The sequence below is a fragment of the Macadamia integrifolia genome, chromosome 3, assembly GCF_013358625.1.
Source record: "Macadamia integrifolia cultivar HAES 741 chromosome 3, SCU_Mint_v3, whole genome shotgun sequence".
NCBI lineage: Eukaryota > Viridiplantae > Streptophyta > Magnoliopsida > Proteales > Proteaceae > Macadamia > Macadamia integrifolia.
In genome coordinates, this window is record NC_056559.1 from 10,220,496 (window position 1) to 10,239,540 (window position 19,045).

The following is a 19,045-nucleotide window of genomic DNA, read 5'->3' on the forward strand; positions in this document are numbered from 1 at the left end:
TGGTTGCAATTGGAACAAGTTAAACTAGAGCAATTATGTGGAACTCTTTGTTCAGTTTCAAAGTGTAAAGGGAGCTCCACAACACCACTACAAATCCGCTGGAGTTTGCCAAGAACTTCAGATGAAGATGTTTTTAAGTACAAGAGGAAAAATCAATGGAAATTTGGATAAGTGACCTTTTCAGCCACCAAATCCTTGCCGGCCGTCTTCCCCGACTCCGAAGATTTGGTGACATGAAGGAATCCACCACCTGAAACAGCAACCTGATAGACCTCGCAAATTTCCTCAGCTTCTCAACTTGCTCATCAGATCCACCACCCATAATCGCTCCAAGAACCACTGATCCTTCAAGCAAGGAAGCAGTCTTGTGGATGTGGATGAACTTCAAGCTACTCCAATCCAACATCAGAAAGCCCTGCCGAACCAATATCCACCACCTGCCTTAAGACTAGCCCGCCGCACCCCCCCAGTCACCTTAGCCAATTCACCGACGACACAGACGACCCTCGCTGGCGTAACCCCTACAGTTGCAGTGGCGATGTGCTCGAATGGGAAGGCCAGCAAAGCATCACCAGCAAGGACAGTCGCATCCTTGCCAAAGACTAGGTGATTGGTGGGCTACCCCCGACGGAGATCATCATCGTCCATACAGGGAGGTCGTCGTGAATCAAGGACATGGTATGGATCATCCCCACCGCACAAACAGCCAGCATGGCTGTGTTATCATCACAGCAATGCAGAGGATTGGACACACACGCTCGCCACTGGCAAGGAGTAGTGCATGGCTTTGGGGATCTTGAGCTGGTCTTTCAGCCAAACAATGCCTTCGAGGGCTTGATTCATGGAAGCTCCCTTGAAATTGAAGCCCGCACGAGCAGAACACGCCTTCAATGAATTCCAGCAGGGTCGTGCCTCCTATGAATCTTTCCATCTCCAATCTGTGGTACAAGGAGAAGCTATCGCAATTAGATGTGCCTTATCCAAAGCTCTCGAGGCTGGAACTGGATTCCTTAATATACAAGTGGAATCTGATAATCAAGAACTGATCACGTACCTTACAGATGAGAACCCTCGAGCTCCTCCTCTGTCGGAAGCAGCGGCCTTACAAGATATCAAGCACTAAATGTCTTCCTTTACTCACATCTCTTTCCACTTCATTCCACGGTGTATCAACAAGATAGCGGATACCCTGGCTTGAAAGGCCCTGTCATCCACGATTATGATAGAATGGCCACTCTCCTCTTCTTGGCTTCATGATCTCTATATTGCTGAAGCCATTGCTTGTACTCATTCTCCTTTTCAATAAGATTTTCTTTTACCCAAAAAAAAAAAAGTTATACTTCGTATAATACAACCAAATCTTAAGGTGGGTCACAGACTCTGCAAGGGTCAATTATCATTTGAAAGCAATGTGCATGCACACGATAAGATCGAAAAAGTAGTTTAAGATCAAATCCTAGTCATCGATTAATAGACAAATAAGGGCTGAAGGAGATTTAAGTTGTAGTAGGCTTGCTTGAGCAACAAGCAAATGATAAGATCAACAGAGTAAACTCCATTCTACATTCTACATTCTACAATAGGCCACATTCCTTTTTCCATAATATTTTCATTATTTTTCTAAGATGCAGCAACAGTCAATTTCCACAAGTAATTAATCATTCTTTTGCAGAATTTTTCATTCTTATTTATTGTCTCCCATATAAAAATTTGGTTTCTGGTATAGTTTTTAGCAACAATGGTCATATATGATGGTTTCATGAAAGATGTACTTCAAACAATTCAAGAGAAAATCATTGCAACTGCTCGTAAGATTGCTCAATTAGATCTAGTAGTTATTTATCAAATCAATTTATTATATAGGGGTCATTGCTTGGAGCAATGATTAGAAGCTTGAGCTGAAAGTGAGAAAGTGCAGTCTCAAGTCTAAGACAGCCATTTTGTTCAAAAATACCAAAAGGTTATGGCCGCCTCGAATCCACCCCTCTTAGTACTCTGCGGAAGCAGTACTTGCACAGAGTTACAGCCCTCAATTAAAATCATAATAGTCTTATATGATTTATCAGTGTCATTTATAATGTCAGTTCTATTTCACAACAAAAATTTCCAGTTCAAATAATAAAAGTCCATTCCATCATAAGAATCGTCCAATCCAAAGTTCATATTTAGCTAGAAACTAAAGTCCCTTGTCTGTAGTTTTTACTGAGCTTCCCAACACTTTTGTCCACAAAGGCATATGCCTTGCCACTGCCAAATGGTTCAATACTGAATATTAAGATCATTACTGCTGCAAATTCAACTGATATTGGAGATGAAACTTTGCACAATGAGAGATGATTTTTGTTATTACCTTGACAATTTTCTGAAGAACAACTTTACAAGTTTATATTTAATTATCCACACCTTTATTAGTCTACCTAATTGTTCAGACATTTTCTGTGATGAGCCTAATAAGCTTCAGTATACTCCACCAAGTGCATTTCTCTCTCCAACCTGCTACATTGTGATAGTGTACCTTTTCAACTTTCGGGCATTCTAATATAACAAGAATTGCACAGTAAATAACAACTACAGCAAGTGCATGTTTCTATCCTTATCTACTCTAATATAACAAGTGCATATAATTTCAATGTTTTATATGTATGCTCGCACATAAAATAGCAGAAATTCGGATAAATTTCAGAAAATTATATACTTCATTTATGGTGAGTTATACAAAAGGGTCATGTGACCCGGGGGGGGGGGGGGGTGGAGAAGTGATACCTCTAAAAAGAGTACATATAATAAAATGCTCATATTTACTTTCTTTTCGTTATCCAATTTGTCTGGTTGCAAGAGAAATAAAGGGTAAGGAAGTGAAAATTTTCAAACTTAAAACAGAAACTTTTGTAATCATTACCTAACCCGACTGCGTTACTAATTTCAAATCATTCCAAATTTGGTTATTAAATTTTACTTTACCTTGCATCTAAATCCTTGGACTTGAAAAGTAGAATAAAAATTACACCTGAAAAGTATGATTACTAAACATGGTAAGGAATTTAAGTAGGCAATACAATCATATTAGCCAATGATAACAATATTTTACCTAACATGACTACGTCGTTAACTTCAAGTCATTCCAAATCAAGCAAAAGGAAGCCTAAACAATGTGACCTACACACTTTTATAAAACATACAGCATGTACATATGTATATATATATATATATAAAAAGTCACACATAAGATAGCTAGAATGGAATGAAGCACCAATATTTCTTCCTAAGCTTTGTCATCCAACCAACAACCTCTCTTTTTCCATCTGAATACGCTGGAAGACCATTTGATGATGCCAAGGAATTTGCTAAGTTTGTAGAGGGACCTTGAACTGCAACATGTTTTTTGCATCTTGCTCTCAAGGACATGCTGCTGTACTGCTGAACCTGGAAGGCATAGGTTGTAGATGAGGCTTTCACCAATTGAAAAGTTAATATCAATTGCAACCAAAGAGCCGGTTAATGAAGAAAAGGCCAAGGCCAGTTTTTAGCAACGGTTTGTTGTATGAATTCCCTCAAATAACATAGGAAATGACTACACATTGATCAGGATCAATTATCCCATGGTGGGTCCCAAACTCTGCAAGGGTGCATATTGTAAGTACCAATGGAAATCACCACCTATAAACATCTGACTATGTGCTAATTCAGCATCAGCTCATCTAAGCAAAGGCCCACAATAATGGGTCCAGCCACAAGCTTATTGCGGTATCTACATTAAGTAAGATTTCCAATTAGGTGCGCTAGCATAGTCAAAGATTTGTTTTCAAAACCAGTTTAGTGGTGTTGACTATAGATGGAGTAAGCAGAAATAATCCAGTATTGGTAAGTGATCTCTATGGAGATATTGGATTCTATTAGCACACCTTAATGGTATGAAATATTTATTACTATGTGTGGACCTAAGGTATTGTTTCCTTAATGGGGAGGAAACCCTAATTTTATTGCAGGGTTGGTCCTTACTCTCACCCCTATATATATAGTTATCACTGACCCATTAAGTGAGGCTAATGACTTAAAGCAAAAGGGAAAGAGGGTAGACCAGACCAACATTGATCGTGTTGTACAAGGAGCATACTAAAAGAGAATTGAGAAGATGTTATTCTTCAGCCATGGATTTAGGAATGCCTAAAACATGTCTTTGTAGTGTTTATCGTGCATGCTCATTGATCTCCATGAATCGTTTCCACATTTATTTTCTACCAATGGTATCAAAGCCTCATTCATGGAAATCGATAAGTTGTATACATATAAATTTTTATTATAATTATCATGTGTTTAGATGGTCGCTAATAAATAAATAAATAAACCCACAGCCATGGCTGCTATCCTTCCTTATTAGCCCTCTTACCCTTGATCGTGGCGAAACCTCTGAAACCCGCATACCTTGCTTATGTGTTCATCAAACCATACCGTAGTAGTAATGGTGATTCCGTTGCCGTTTTAAGGGCTAGGAACTCACCGGAAAGGAATTTTGATATGTTTATGGCCGTTCTCTGGTCATTCTTGGAGCCGATTTCACCCCTTAGCACATACAAGTGGCGGTTTGATGAAATTATATCAATTCAATCGACTACCTCAATACTTGTTTTCTTCGGCATATAAAATCAAGATCGTAAATGCCGATATAAGGTCCTTCGCCGATGCCATTATCGTCGGCAACAGCTGCAACGAGCGGCAACATAATATCTTGATCTGCAATTTTTTTCTTCTTATTTTTGACTATTTACGTCATGATTTTAGTCGGCGGTAACTAGTTCACCTTTTATCTGGGCTCTTGGTGCCATTGCTACCGGGATCAATTGCAATTTGCAGCAATGGTTTCCAGTAACAAAAACCCTTTTCTCCTTGTTACGTTTTGGGAAAAAGAGGGATATAATCTTATTCGGTTCCCTTTTTTATATTTAATTATTATATATTATATATGTATAATAAAACAGAATAACTAAAAGCCAAAAGTATGAAACAAGTTATTAAAAAAAAAAAATTTACTTTTTACAGTGTTTGTTTCTCTTTTAGAGAAACTGTACAAAGTTTTCCTTTTATCTTGAAAACTGAAATGACTTCATATGCATTATTGGCTTATTGCATCAGCTTCAATCATATTAAGAGGTAAACTATAATTTTGCTTCTCATATTATAATAGGTAGTTGAGACCATGAATTTTGAGAGGACCCACATCCATAATTAAATATTATTATTTTTATATCAAAGAAAGTCATTTTTTTTTTGGTGACCCAATGCACATCTGGAGAACTGAGTTTTTCTAGTTCTGATGGACATGTAGTTAGTTAGAGGCCGTTTGATAACACTTCTATTCCTGGAGAGTGTTCTTTTACAGAAGTGTTCTTTTTCGATTTCATGCTGTGAAGACACTCTGGCGGAACAGAAACAGCGTTTGGTAAAACTATTTTAGAAATGGCTTTAGAACAGGAAAAGAACAGAAACAGCGTTTGACATATATGGCACCAATGCAATCCTCTATTATATGCGGGTTTGACATATACAGAGTATCCAAATTTCCCCGTTTCACTTTCTCTCTCTATTATCTCTCAAGGGTTTATTTCATATACAGAGTTCACACGCAAAGGAACTACAAGTGGAGAAATCCGAACCAGTACAATCCAGAGTTTTCCGGCGAAGGAAGCGACGGAATCCGGCGATTTCGGGAATATAAGAGGGTAAGATTTGGATCAGGAAATGGTCTTGAGTAGAGGACCTTCACTTGGCTTGGAGGAGAGTACTTCCATTCTCTCTCTTCCCTTTATTGCCGGAGAAAGAGGGATTAAAGATTAACAACACTTCCATTTTCAATTTCTAAATCTTCTCTGTTTCGTCCTTCCTCTGTTAAGTATCGTTTTCTAATTCAGGAATCGGAAATCAGAAAGTTGTTTACTTAATCGGCCATCGGAATGAGTCCGATGGTTGATTCGTTTCAAGATTCGAGGCTTTTTAGTCTCTCTTTAATCTTCAATAAAGAAGAATTTAATCTTCATTTCATTTTTCTTTCAAATTGCAGGAGAATCTGTTCATCCGTCCATCCGTCCTTTTCATCTTTTTCATTTTTTTTTTTCTTTTCCTGATTCAAAGTTTTCCATTACCCTCGGATTGATCCTCTTGGGTCAACTCGAAGAGATGACTCGTCAGATTGTGCTCCGCCGCGAACCACTTCTGGCGAACGAGAGAGAGAGACAGGGAAGCGGCGAAGGAGAGAGAGGGCAGCGGCGACCAACCTCTTGGGTCAACTCGAAGAGATGACTCGTCAGATCGTGCTCCGCCGCGAACCACTTCTGGCGAACGAGAGAGAGACACAGGGAAGCGGCGAAGGAGAGAGAGGGCAGCGGCGACCGACCTGCGACTGAGTGAAAACCTGCAATAGGTTTTGCTTAGGATTTGGGGGTTTTTAATCGTGAGATGGAGAAAAGGGATTGTGGGGGTTTTGAATAGTTTTGTTCTTTTAAGTTTCTAAAAGAATAGGAAAGCAACTTTTTGGTACTCTTGCAATTTATTCTTTACTCATTCTTTTTCATTGGTTCAGTCCGGGGGAATACAAAAATGAACCAGACGTACCAAACATATTTCTGTTCTATTTGCATTCCCGCAGAATAGAAGAACACCAGAAACATTCTCCCAGAGTGTTATCAAACGGCACCTTAGGGATTTAACCAAAAGACCATTTTTTTTAAGGGGCTACACATATGCTAACTCACCGACTTGACTCAAGTGAGTTGAGATCAAAGGAATTGTCTGATTGAAATTGAGATCCATTGAGCTTTGATCCTAATTCTTACTTTTTCGGAATGGCCAATAGAAGGTGTCCAACTCAAACAAGGTTCTTACTGATTTTGTTTCTCTTTTGGAGATATCGTACAAGTTTTTTTTTTTTTTTATTGACTTTGAAAACTAAGACAGAAAATAAATTAATAAAAGAAATCCGCATTATGTACATCTTTGATCGTTTCCAACTTCTCTGAAGGTTGACTTCAATGTCGGTAAGTATTGCTTTGTAGTGCTGCATTTCGGACCTTTTCGATGCTTTATTGCTTTATCTTTAATAGGAGTTCGTCGGCTCGGATTGATTTCTTGAGTAGCTTAGAATAAGTTTTGGTGCTTTTAGTTGTTAATTAAGCAACTTAATCTCGAGTTTCTTTTGATTTGGTGTTGATTTTTAGTTAATAAACGAGTGAGGATGTAATGAGCTCAGATTTGTTTAATTTTCATGTTTTTAAAGCTTAAGATTCTCTTGTTAGTTTTTTATTTCTTTAATCGGGGAGTCTTCTAGCTATGGTCTATTAAAACTTGAAGTTGGAGGTTGGAAGCAACGGATAGTGCCATTAGTACTAGTGACTATTTTACATATGGGATTGGTATGATTTTATGAGTGGTTTCACAATTATACCCTTAAAGGTCTTAACTAATAATTGGGTTATGTTGAGATATTGGGTTCAAGCCCATCGTTGGTTTTATTTAAAGTTTCAAGTCTATTGAAAACTATTAAGTCATTAGCCATTCGAGATTTTATTTATTTAAAAAAGAATAATGGGGTTCACTTGAACTCTAGACCAAACCAAACCGAACCATGATCAACCCAAATGGGGCCACACATGATTGAACCGGTTTAGAGTTGAACCGAACTGGCCGGGTCAGGTTTCAACCCGACCTAGTGACCCATATTTTTGACAAGTTTGGATTTTTTGGTTATGATGGTAAGATTGGGCTTGGACTTGGATTTGGAATTTGAAATAAATAAATTCCAATGTGTAATGGACTTACATTAAAATAGTATTTAATGGATTTTATTGAAAACCAAAGTAATAAGTTTTAAAGTTGATTTTAAATTGTTTTGAGCTTGGGCTTATAAATTGAGGGTGAATTAACTATTTTTACAATTTTAATGAAACCCAATTGTGAAACCATATAAATAGACAAGACTTAAACTGCTTATAAAAGTGCAATCTAGAATCATTTGGTTTTGGTTTAATTATTGGAATTATTATTATTTTAAACTTGATTATGATAGTTGCCATTGGTTTTGAGTTTTGGTTGTTATCATGGCAATATAGTTCTAGAAACCATATGTAAATGGATGTGATGCTAACATGTACCTACATCTCACTGTAGTGATAACATGCAATTGTAAAAGTGACATACATTATTAATGCATTATGTGGTTATTATCTTATATATTTAAAGCTAAACAGAAACGGTCTGTTGACCGTAGGCATATGGTTTATTCGCTTTATTTTATTAAATATAAATTGATTGGTTTGTCACATGTACTTTGTACTGTTTATATGGTTTGACCAGTGGAATGATGAAATTTATAACTATTCTGAAACATTTGTAATGTTGTCATTGTTCCAGAATGACTTCGAAATTATATTTCTATTTATGGATGTTTCTACATTGGTTTATCATTACCATGATATTGAAAATATCATTTATGAATGACGTAAGTAGAAAATTAATGTCATTTTGTGCTTGCATGTCATATTTGGAATACCCTATGATAAATAAATATATTGGAATTAAACTAGGTGTAAGATTTTGCACATGATTAGCTACATAATGCATTTCTAGGGAGCCATGAAAGGGTGATGTGGATTCCACCAAAGTGACGTATCTTATTCTTTCATGGTTTTCCCTAGGGCAGTATAGCAGATGACATTTACCTAAAGATGATGTCACCAAAGTTAAAGAAAATGACAATAACATAAGATTTCTGATCCCAAAGGTGAAGGGATCTCAAAAGTTATTGTTCTTTTTACAGTTAATACTAGAAAATGAGAGGACCAGTGTATTCCTGTCCCAAAGGATAAGGATGCAGTTTCAGTTATAACTCTTGAGTGATATAGTCATTACAGTGAATGCACGTAAATCTCACAAAGTTGAACTTTGTTATTGGTGTGGTCTATTTAAATGGGCTTTAGTGAAAATTCTTTATGGGTAGAGTTGATATCTTAAAGATTAATGTTAATGATGATACATATACTCACATTTGAGATGTTATGACACGAGATCATCCTATGTTGCTTGTACATATTGATGGTTTATTAACTATTTTCGTTATAGTTTCAATGAAATCCAGTTTTAGAGTCTAATAATTGTATAGACCATAAACAGTTTATGTAAATAGAATAAAAAATCATTTAATTTTGATTTATTGTAATAACTTCTGAAATCTGTTTATACTGTTGACTATTTTGGCCCTGTTTATTCAAGCCAATAGTTAGATTTAGTTATAATATGAACTGATGTTAACTCCTATAAATGATACTTTTATTAGGTTATATAGTCCTACTCTCTTATATCAGTGGGAGAATAAATTATCCTATTGAGAGTGATAAATGCATTATACATGTTTTATTATGCATACTATACTTGTAGTTTCATGAATTTTAAGTCAATCTAGGGTATTTCGATGTTTTCCACGATGTTATATTTATCGTCCGTGACATCAGGTTTCGTCATGAGACACATAATTATGAGTTTTGACACCCCATTATGATTGAAAATATCATAAGTGCATTGGTTAAGTAATACTTCTTTGAATTTATATGCCCTATGTGAACTTATGATAATGTGCAATTTTATTAAAAATATATATATATATATATATATCGAAATAAAATAGATATATCGTACTTGAATGATTTAAATGAACCCATTGAAGTTTAAGTAGCTTATTGGTATAAAGCCTATGAAGTTGTTTACACTTAATATGGATCTAAGCACATATTACTTTTATTTGTTAATGATTTATTGTTGTTTTGATCTAGTGAATTATTTGGTTCATGTGCCCCATCAACTAATGAACTGTTAACATACATAAATTAAGAGACTTTATTGTGATTGGCTTAAAGTTTATGGGTTAATGTTTGTATTAGATATTAAAATCATTTGGGTTGAAAATTCATACTTGTATACAACTTCGTATATCTAATGAATTATGGATAAAATAACATATTTCATATGTTTTTTGTTATTATGAATAAATGTTTATGAACTTTCAAATTTAGCATGCTGTCATTATAGAAAATGTTATATTTAGATTTTTTATTTATTTCTGGTAATGGTTAGAAGTACAAAACTGTCATTCTAAGAATGTACTCACTTTGATAACTGCTAAATTATAGTGTTACCATATTTACTATTAGGGTTTATAATGGGTTTCTTTTGTGGGGCTTATGTTGAATATTTTTATTAATTAAATACTGAAATAGCTCATCTTATTGTTTGCACCCAAAATCTAAATCCACGGGCATTTGGTAGCAATCCAAGTCTATAGGTTTTCATAATTTCAGTGATTACGCTTCCACTTAGTGGGCTAGTTACTAAGATTGTGAAATTACTATTGACTATTCGGGATGGGTTGCAATCAAAGAGACCATATGGCGAATGATGTGCTTTTGCCACCATAGGTGAGTCTTCATTTGGTCGGTTTCACTTGATAGTGTGAGGGTGATATTTTGGGCTTCATAGCTTTGGAGGTTCTTGTCTTGCCACCACAGGTGATGGAATCTTCAGAGTAGTGTTGTTTCAAGCGTCTAGTCTTGCATGTGAAAGATTCCACTACGCGTTGGGCAATCAAAGAGACCATATGGGGAATGATGTGCTCTTGCCACCACAGGTGAGTCTTCATTTGGTCGGTTTCGCTTGATAGTGTGAGGGTGACATTTTGGGCTTTATAGCTTTGGAGGTTCTTGTCTTGCCACCACAGGTGATGGAATCTTCAGAGTAGTGTTGTTTCGAGCGTCTCGTCTTACATGTGAAAGATTCCACTACGCGTTGGGCAATCTTGCCACCACAGGTGTGACCCTTATGACGTCGGATCTTTCCCTAGTTTCTGTTTTCCTACAGTTATTAAAAATAATATGGGATAAATCTGAATAATAACCCAATTAGTCAGATTTAATTATATTGTTGAGATGTTAATATGCCTTTTGTTCTTGCATATTGTATATTTTGGTAAATATGTATGATTATATTTGCCAGCTTTGACTTCCCAATTATTTTCTATTAAAACTTTAAATGGTTCCAATTTTGGGGAATGGAATTAATCGTTCAATATTTCTCTCACTATTATGATAATGGATCTTAATCTTAGATTGATGTACTTCCTAAGCCAGTGGTTGCTAATTTTATCCAAACTAAGATTCTTTATGAAAATAGGAGGAATTGAATAGGTCTATCTAAAGATCAGTGGGACTAAGCTCATGAATCATAAATTTCTGTAGAACTACATTACTACAGATAAAATAATTATTTATCAAATAGTTAAGAGCTTGATTCCAAAGGTTTTTTAAGAGCATATCACTAATATGAGACTTTTTAGTTCTTTTTATGCATTTTATTAGTGGGAGTTTTGCTTAATATGTTCAGTTCCATTTGAGTTTCAATTTATTTTATGTATATGATGCATTATTATTATTCTCAAGAATATATATGCATTATTATTATTCTCAAGAATATATATGCATTTTTATGGCCATTTGTTTATGTGTATACACGTATCTATTTGCCTCCTACAGAAAATTGGGATTATATGTGGTGTATTTACCTCATTCAGTATCTGAGGTTCCAATCAATACACACACATCCAGTCGCTAGTAAAGCCTCGATTGATTGCCTCGATTGATTGAGGTCTGGTACTAGTGTATTCGGACATTCAGACACAATCTCAATGAGTTTCTTTGATTGAAGCATGAGTGCTTAGGAGACGTTTGTAGCTAATGAGACTTTCGGTATTTATCTCATAGGGCTCATTTGGTTTTCGAGCCAGGACCAATTTGAAAATAGACATGATGATCACTATTGCATGTTATTTCCATACCACACTTTCATACTTTTCAACCCAAGTCGGTGATGTTATGAGCACTTTGACGTGTTTGGTCTCATTTCGCTTTAGATGTGATGATCGATACGGTTGGGTGTTTGTAATTCTCATTCGGACCAAGGCATTTGGTTTAAGGTGCACTCCATTCAACACTGTTTTGTTTGTAGCCACATTCAATTTTTCTAAACCGGAGAGTCGTTTTAAATAAATTTTAAAATCTAAAACTTGTGGCATACGCTGCCCAAGTGGGAGATTGTAAGATTTCTAATTAGGTGGGCTAGCATAGTCAAAGATTTGTTTCCAAAACCGGTTTAATGGTGTTGACTACAGATGGAGTAAGCAGAAAGAATCCAATATTGGTAAGTGATCTCTATGGAGATATTGGATTCTATTAGCACATCTTAATGGTATGAAATATTTATTACTATGTGTGGACCTAAAGTATTGTTTCCTTAATGGGGAGGAAACCCTAAATTTATTGTAGGGTTGGTCCCTACCCTCACCCCTATATATATATATAGTTATCAGTGACCCATTAAGTGAGGCTAATGACATAAAGCAAAAGGGAAAGAGGGTAGACCAGACCAACATTGATCATGTTGTACAAGGAGCATACGAAAAGAGAATTGAGATGTTATTCTTCAGCCATGGATTCAGGTATGCCTAAAACATGTCTTTGTAATGTTTATCGTGCATGCTCATTGATCTCCATGAATCATTTCCGCATTTATTTTCTGTCACATTATTAATAGACAATAACTGCCACTGAAGAAAACTAAGATTTCTTAAAAATTTGAAGACATAATATGACTTTATTCAACACAACTGATAAATGCAAGAATGATATAGAAATTAGAAACAACTGGAAAAAGAACTGATTGGTGGACATACCAGAAGATGTTGGCTTGAGAACCATCTGTTTGGGTCTGTGAGATGTAGAGGCACAGAATGTAGAATTTGTGATGTAGACCAAGTCCTCGATTGGGGCTCCAAATCTGGTTCAGAGATGGCCCTAATTTAAGCTATCAAGCAGCCCATGTTTGCTCCTCTCATCCATATAGAGCAGCTTATTAAGAGGATCTTGAGCAGCAGCTGTGTAGGAGAGAGATTAGCCATCGATCAGATTTAGATGGAGGATCCATATCAGATCTCATGAGACCCAGCAGTGGGATCTTGGCTGAAAGCTTCCTTGTGGATGTGACGTCTAGAAGGCCAAAACACTTTTCACATGAACATCCCAGCCCTGCTATTCAATATTAATTTAAGGGCCATCCACTGGCCCTTCATCCCTGTGGCAATTAGTCACCAAATCTGGTCCTTCCTTTCTATTGCTGAGATCTTCAGAGTAATATCCAGACTGCTTCTAAGACTTTATTTTTTGGGGGTTTAGCTTTTAATACTGCAGTACTTCCCCTCAATGCTCATTACTTGCATCTGTTTCTAGGATTAAGAAATCTCCTGCATGAGGGAAATATACTAGAGGTAGATTTTTTACTTCAGCTATGACAGATCTAACAAGATTTGTTTGGTTCCCTTAAGAATTCTAAAAAGGATTTTTCTATTTTAGATAAATCTTTAAAGAAAGTTCTTCGGATGGGATTTTATCCATATGACGAAAATCTGGTTCTTGTTTAGCAACCCGATTGGAATGAAGGGCAAGATTTTGAAGTCGGATTTGGTTTTCAATCCGATAAGATTGAGAATAAGTAACTGGATTGGTATTCCCTATAATAAGGGATATTCAGAAAACTGTTGGGATTTGCAACTGTGATTCAGTTTTTGAGGAGAATGTGGAGCAAAATGTTGATGGCACTCTTTGATTAAGAGACCTTCAACAGTTTAAGTGACCTGATTGAAATGCAGGTCAAGATTTTGAAGTCTGACTTGGTTTTCAATCCGATAAGATTGAGAATAAGGAACTGGATTGGTATTCCCTATATAATAAGGGATATTCAGCAAACTGTTGGGATTTACAACTGTGATTCAGTTGTTGAGGAGATTGTGGAGATGGCACTCTTTGATTAAGAGACCTTCAACAGTTTGGCGACCTGATTGAAATGCAGGTCAAGATTTTGAAGTCGGACTTGGTTTTCAATCCGATAGGATTAAGAATAAGGAACTGGATTGGTATTCCCTATAATATGGGATATTCAGCAAACTTTTGGGAGGTTGCTTGTTTAGCAACCTGATTGAAATGTAGGCCAAGATTTTGAAGTCGGATCTGGTTTTCAATCCGATAAGATTGAGAATAAGTAAGTGGAATGGTACTCCCTATATAATAAGGGATATTCAGCAAACTGTTGGGATTTACAACTGTGATTCAATTACTGAGGAGACTGTGGACAAACTGTTGGGAAAAACAAATGTGATTCAGTTGTTGAGGAGAATGTGGAGCAAAATGTTGATGCCACTCTTTGATTAAGAGACCTTCAAATATCTCAGCATCTAGCCATTGTTTTAGACTGAGATTTGGAGGATTTATTCAACCCTTCTAGACCCCCACTAAATGGGAAAATGAGGCCCATCCAAGTGTTTTTACTGTTTCTTCTGAAGCTTCTTGCTTTCTGGATTTTTTAACTCTAGTTCATGCTCTGCAATAGGCCATATTTGGCTGCTGTTGATTCTTTCTTTGGCTGAAATCATACTAGGAATTTTGTTCACTATTGTTGAGGTTGTAGGGATTGTTAGACCCTGTTGTTTACCTACTGTTTTACTTATTTTTTGCTAAAAGTGCTGTTCTATTTACACTATTTCCAATTGTCCTACTAGGAGTTAAGTCACTAGTGACTTAACTTTGCATTGATTTGTCTGGTTTTTTCTGTGTACTTTCAGCCTCGATATCCCGCAGCAAGGCCAAAGAATCAAAGTATTCTTCCGATGACAAGGTCAAGCAACTTGAATTTTCACTACTGGAAGGAGATTTAGGATCAACAAGATCAAGTAATTCCAAGAAGTCTCCTCCTGAGAAATCATAGCTTTCATCCAGGTCCTGAATTGGATTATCAGGCCTTTGTTCTGGCACCAGCAGAGACACAGCTGTCGGTTCATTCTCATCAATATCATAATTCACCTACATAGGCATAAACATATGGTTTAAAATATGAGATGAAAGCACAACTAAATCCAAGACTCAATTTATGCGATGAATCAAATAAGCACAATAATTGCTCATGTTTTCAGTCAAGACAACAGGTGCAAACGCACTAGAGAGGCTGCGGACAGAGAGTCCAAATTCTGTCCATGGACCTAGCAGGGATTTATTCTGAATTAATACAATATTGATTCGGGGGTTGGGAGGCAGTCGAGAAATGTACGGAGAACCTTGTCATATAGTGTTGTAGAAGATGTTCTTTCAAACAAGGAAGCAAAGAAACCAAGTCATGAAATTCACTTACCTGAGACCTACTCAAGCCATATTCGTTCACCCTGATTGGTGGCATTGGTTGATTATAATCTCCCTTAGCATCATCTGCCCGAGTACGGTTCTGGTGCTCTTCATGGTTTGGACTTCGGATGCTATTGAGAAAGACCCTACACAGTGAGCTGGAATCCTGCAAAAGCAAGCAGAAGTTGGCTACTGGGTTGGAGTTGTCTTAGCTGAAAAGCAAATAGGCATATATTGGTTTTTAAAATACCTGCGCCTCATTCTTTTCAGAGTGTCCCTCCTGATATAACTTGTATTCATACATCATCCAATCAGTTTTAGTTCCACAAGGAGTTCTGCCTTCATAAAATTCCAAAGTAGTTCTGCAACCAATAGTTGTATCATTTTTTGGTATTTTACGTCCCTCCCCTGTAGCTTTCCAATATCCAGCAGGTGTAGCTTTAGGGGCCTCCGAATTGAAGAAGTACCAGATTTCATCTGCAAAACGATTCTCATTCTTATAAGCTGAGTTACTATATGAATAAGCAAGGTCTGGCATGTTATTGGTAGTGTTCAATAGAAATATAATTTGGATAACCATGCTTAACTGCACTATTTTTGTCGAAAACCAGGACCATGGAACTGTCTGAACTAAATCTAAAAACTCTGGTGATTTAAATTTAACTGATAAACTCATGGCATTGCAACTCTTTAGAAAGTAATGTTTTCCATGAGTTATAAGCATATTTTCAAATATTGTCGTCACATTTTCTATGCGAAAGTGTTTCAATTCACCTTAAATCCAGGAAAATTCTTCACTCAACGGTGTTTCAGCCACTTGTATGGGGAATTGTCTGGGTGACAATTTTGTGTAAGAGACACTTGAGTATGGGCTTTACATGTCATGCATGTAGGACAAATAAAAACACTTGACTTGTGCATGAAAATGGTAATAGCATCCACTAACATTTTTCCAAAAGTATTGTCATAGACATGCACATATGAAAGAAGGTCAAAAGAATGTAAGCCTTTGAGCATGAATAGATCTGCCATATGTTATTATTTTTAAGACCAAGTTAACAAAGTTTTGAAACTTTCATGACTAATTGTCTTTAACACAGAAGAAAAAGAGAATTAGCTCTCCACACAACTCAAGGGCCAACAAGCCAAGATTGCCAATGTGTGTGTATTTGGGGGAAAGGGGAGGGGAGGGGAGGGGGGGGAGAGGAGCTGGCTTTATCATCTCTATATCCACGCAGCATAGGATGAGCAATAAAAGCCCATGTCAGATATCTTGCATTATTGTAATACATTGGAAATAATTTCCTAGAGGGCAGACCTCCACACAATGGTAAGGTTGCTTCATTACGAACTAGTGGTCGTGGGTTCGAGTAGAGAAACAACCTCTCTACAAAGCGGGGGGTGAGGCTGCATACATTATGGCCCTCCCCAGACCCCGCAATGGTGGAAGCCATGATTCGTGCACTGGGTACGCCCTTTTTATTATTGGAAATAAATGCCCAAGGCACCACATCCAAAAATAGTTGTTTGCCTTAACTATTAAGAGGCAGCATAAAGCCAACCCAGAACCCTCCCAAAGGAATGAAAATGAATGAAGAATAATTTAGAGCAGGTGAAAATAAGGTGTGACATTTTGGAAGTGAGAATACTGAAAATTAACAGTCCCTTTAGCTGAAGCTGCAGCAAAGGAAGGTTCCTAACGAAAAATAAAAAACCCAGTGCACGTGACTCCCTTTTCTGATGAAGTCTTACCAGGGATCCACATCAACGCTTACCATGCAAATTCCAGGGCGAAACATTGTAAGGGTTCACATCTGTAATCACATTTTCTGGAAGAGGAGCCCCACGGACCATTCTTTCCAAATGTTCTACAAGCTCTTCATCAGTGAAATGGAATTCAATATTAACAAGCGAAGGAACAGGTGCTGAAGGACACATGGTCACCCAGTTCAAAAATATGAATCAAGGCCCAGAACCTGTGTTTGTACAGTTCAAAGCAGGAGGTCAGTCATGCCAAATGTTGCAAGATGTCAGACCATTGACCAATAAATTAAAATGGATATCACAAAAAAAAGTGAAAAGGAAAAGAAACAAGGATTTAGCAGAAAAAATAAAATGAAGTCAATAGAGAGCAAACTTAGGCCCACATTTTAATGCACCAAAAATTATCAGATGATATTGAAACTAAATTTCAATGGTTATATGTCAAATTCTCAATTGAAAAACAGCCCCAACCTAGTGAAAGTTCTAAGTGAGCACAGATAGCTGGGTAGTCAATGGAAGAGCTTCGAGTGTAACAACCATTTACATAGCATGCAAAGATTCTTTTCCCTAACAAAAAACAATCAAAATAGAATCAAAATATCAAATTAAGTGATAGAAATAAATAAAATTTCCACGAAACAAACTACCTCCACAATCCACATGGTCACACTACCCATTCTCTTGGTGGAAATTCCAAAATATCAATTATATAAACCATAAATCGGATGAGAAGACACCTGATTACTCAAGATTTTGGACCTTCTCCACCAAGCCTTATAGTAATCTTGGGCTTGGATACACAAAATATGTGTATTAAAACATGAGCACTGAAGGCTTTTACCCACTACTTCAACCTAAGTGACTCCCTGCCCTTCTAACACATTCGACTAAATCATATCACTCCTTTTCACTATTGCAGTCACAGGTCTTCAATACAGAAGACTGAAATCATCTAACTTTCCCTCATCCTGTAACATTTTGCCGCTACCACTAGATTCCTATGAATCCATTAATTTCTGGATCAGTCCTTTCTAGTTTAACCATCATCTAATATGAGCTATCTTCATTTTCATGTGTGTATGTTTGGGTTTATGGTTGGCCAGATTCTGACCCAAAAAACATGGTTTGTCCACTCATACTGTGCTCCATATACTCTGCTTAGTCCCGGCTATATTCTAATGTGATGATTCTAAATCTTATAGTTCCAAGTATTTCCTCATCTCATGATTCTCATCCATCACAACATTATATAATTCCGACAGGATTAAGAATATGTCTTAACTTACCACAATTAGGAGACCAATAAGCCAATAAGAATGGGATCAGATCAAGAACTCACGAATTTTTTCAGCTGGGACATTTATAATGGCTAGAAAACATCAAAACAAATAACGTTTGAAAACTAAAGGAACGAGCACTGACGAAAATCAGCAATGGATATAGACATCCAACAGAGGCTAAAGATCAAGTATAACAGAAACTCAAAATCTAAAAGGATTATGACAGAAATTCAATCTCTTTTCTCAAATAAAACTCTAGATCTACTTCAAGAAAACGTAATTCTCGATCAGAACATCAACTACTCAATAAGAATACAGAAACAAAAAAGAAAATGAGAGATCAAACTTCCAAAAAAACATACGCTTCAAGCAGTCACAGAAGAAAACAGTAACCCACAATTCAATTACAGACAAACTCCAAGCAGATAAAGAAGAATTTCAGAAAATTTGACGGCGAAAACACAAAGAAAGATAGATGATTTTCCAGATGTCTCACTTAAAAAGCAGATCAAAGAGTCCCTTTACTCCTCCCTCTACACTTCCCTGTCGATCCGCTTTAGAACACTTGCTTTCTTCACTCACTCTCCATTGCTACTCTCTACTTTTTCAAATGAGCTGGTGCGTAAGGAGTCCGCGAAGGAGCTGATGACCCCTTTATATTGCTGCTTGACTTTGCAAGACTTCGAAAGACTTGAAACAGTTACTTACCATGGTTAGTGAATTAACTAACCCTCGCCCGTCCAG

At 36.7% G+C, this 19,045-nt stretch overlaps 1 protein-coding gene and 1 pseudogene across 9 annotated transcripts; both read right to left on the reverse strand.

Annotated features, from left to right (window-relative positions):
* LOC122074147 lies at window positions 1–4,720 on the reverse strand (annotated as a pseudogene).
* Window positions 1–18,951, reverse strand: LOC122074117 (NAC domain-containing protein 83-like). 9 transcript variants are annotated; one of them, XM_042638969.1, is made up of 9 exons: window positions 18,798–18,951; window positions 17,033–17,233; window positions 15,508–15,734; window positions 15,268–15,423; window positions 12,764–14,942; window positions 2,962–3,007; window positions 2,764–2,825; window positions 1,055–1,312; window positions 1–938 (listed from the first exon to the last, which is right to left on the reverse strand). In XM_042638969.1, exons 2-5 carry the CDS (start codon window positions 17,193–17,195, stop codon window positions 14,661–14,663), a joined length of 828 nt encoding a protein of 275 aa, XP_042494903.1. In that variant the 5' UTR covers window positions 17,196–17,233; window positions 18,798–18,951; the 3' UTR covers window positions 1–938; window positions 1,055–1,312; window positions 2,764–2,825; window positions 2,962–3,007; window positions 12,764–14,660. The 9 variants fall into 9 exon arrangements, with proteins under 9 accessions (XP_042494903.1, XP_042494896.1, XP_042494902.1 ...); XM_042638962.1 differs by having other exon boundaries at window positions 2,962–3,423; XM_042638968.1 differs by lacking the exon at window positions 2,764–2,825.
* Window positions 18,952–19,045: the final 94 nt, after the last annotated feature.

Excerpts from the sequence above, each read along its gene's own strand:
- LOC122074117 (XM_042638966.1), bottom strand. The coding sequence starts at position 17,195 with ATGTGTCCTTCAGCACCTGTTCCTTCGCTTGTTAATATTGAATTCCAT. Across the intron at positions 15,735-17,032 it reads TTCGCCCTGGAATTTGCATG|ATGAAATCTGGTACTTCTTC; the intron begins GTAAGCGTTGAT and ends ATCGTTTTGCAG. Across the intron at positions 15,424-15,507 it reads CTGAAAAGAATGAGGCGCAG|GATTCCAGCTCACTGTGTAG; the intron begins GTATTTTAAAAA and ends TTGCTTTTGCAG.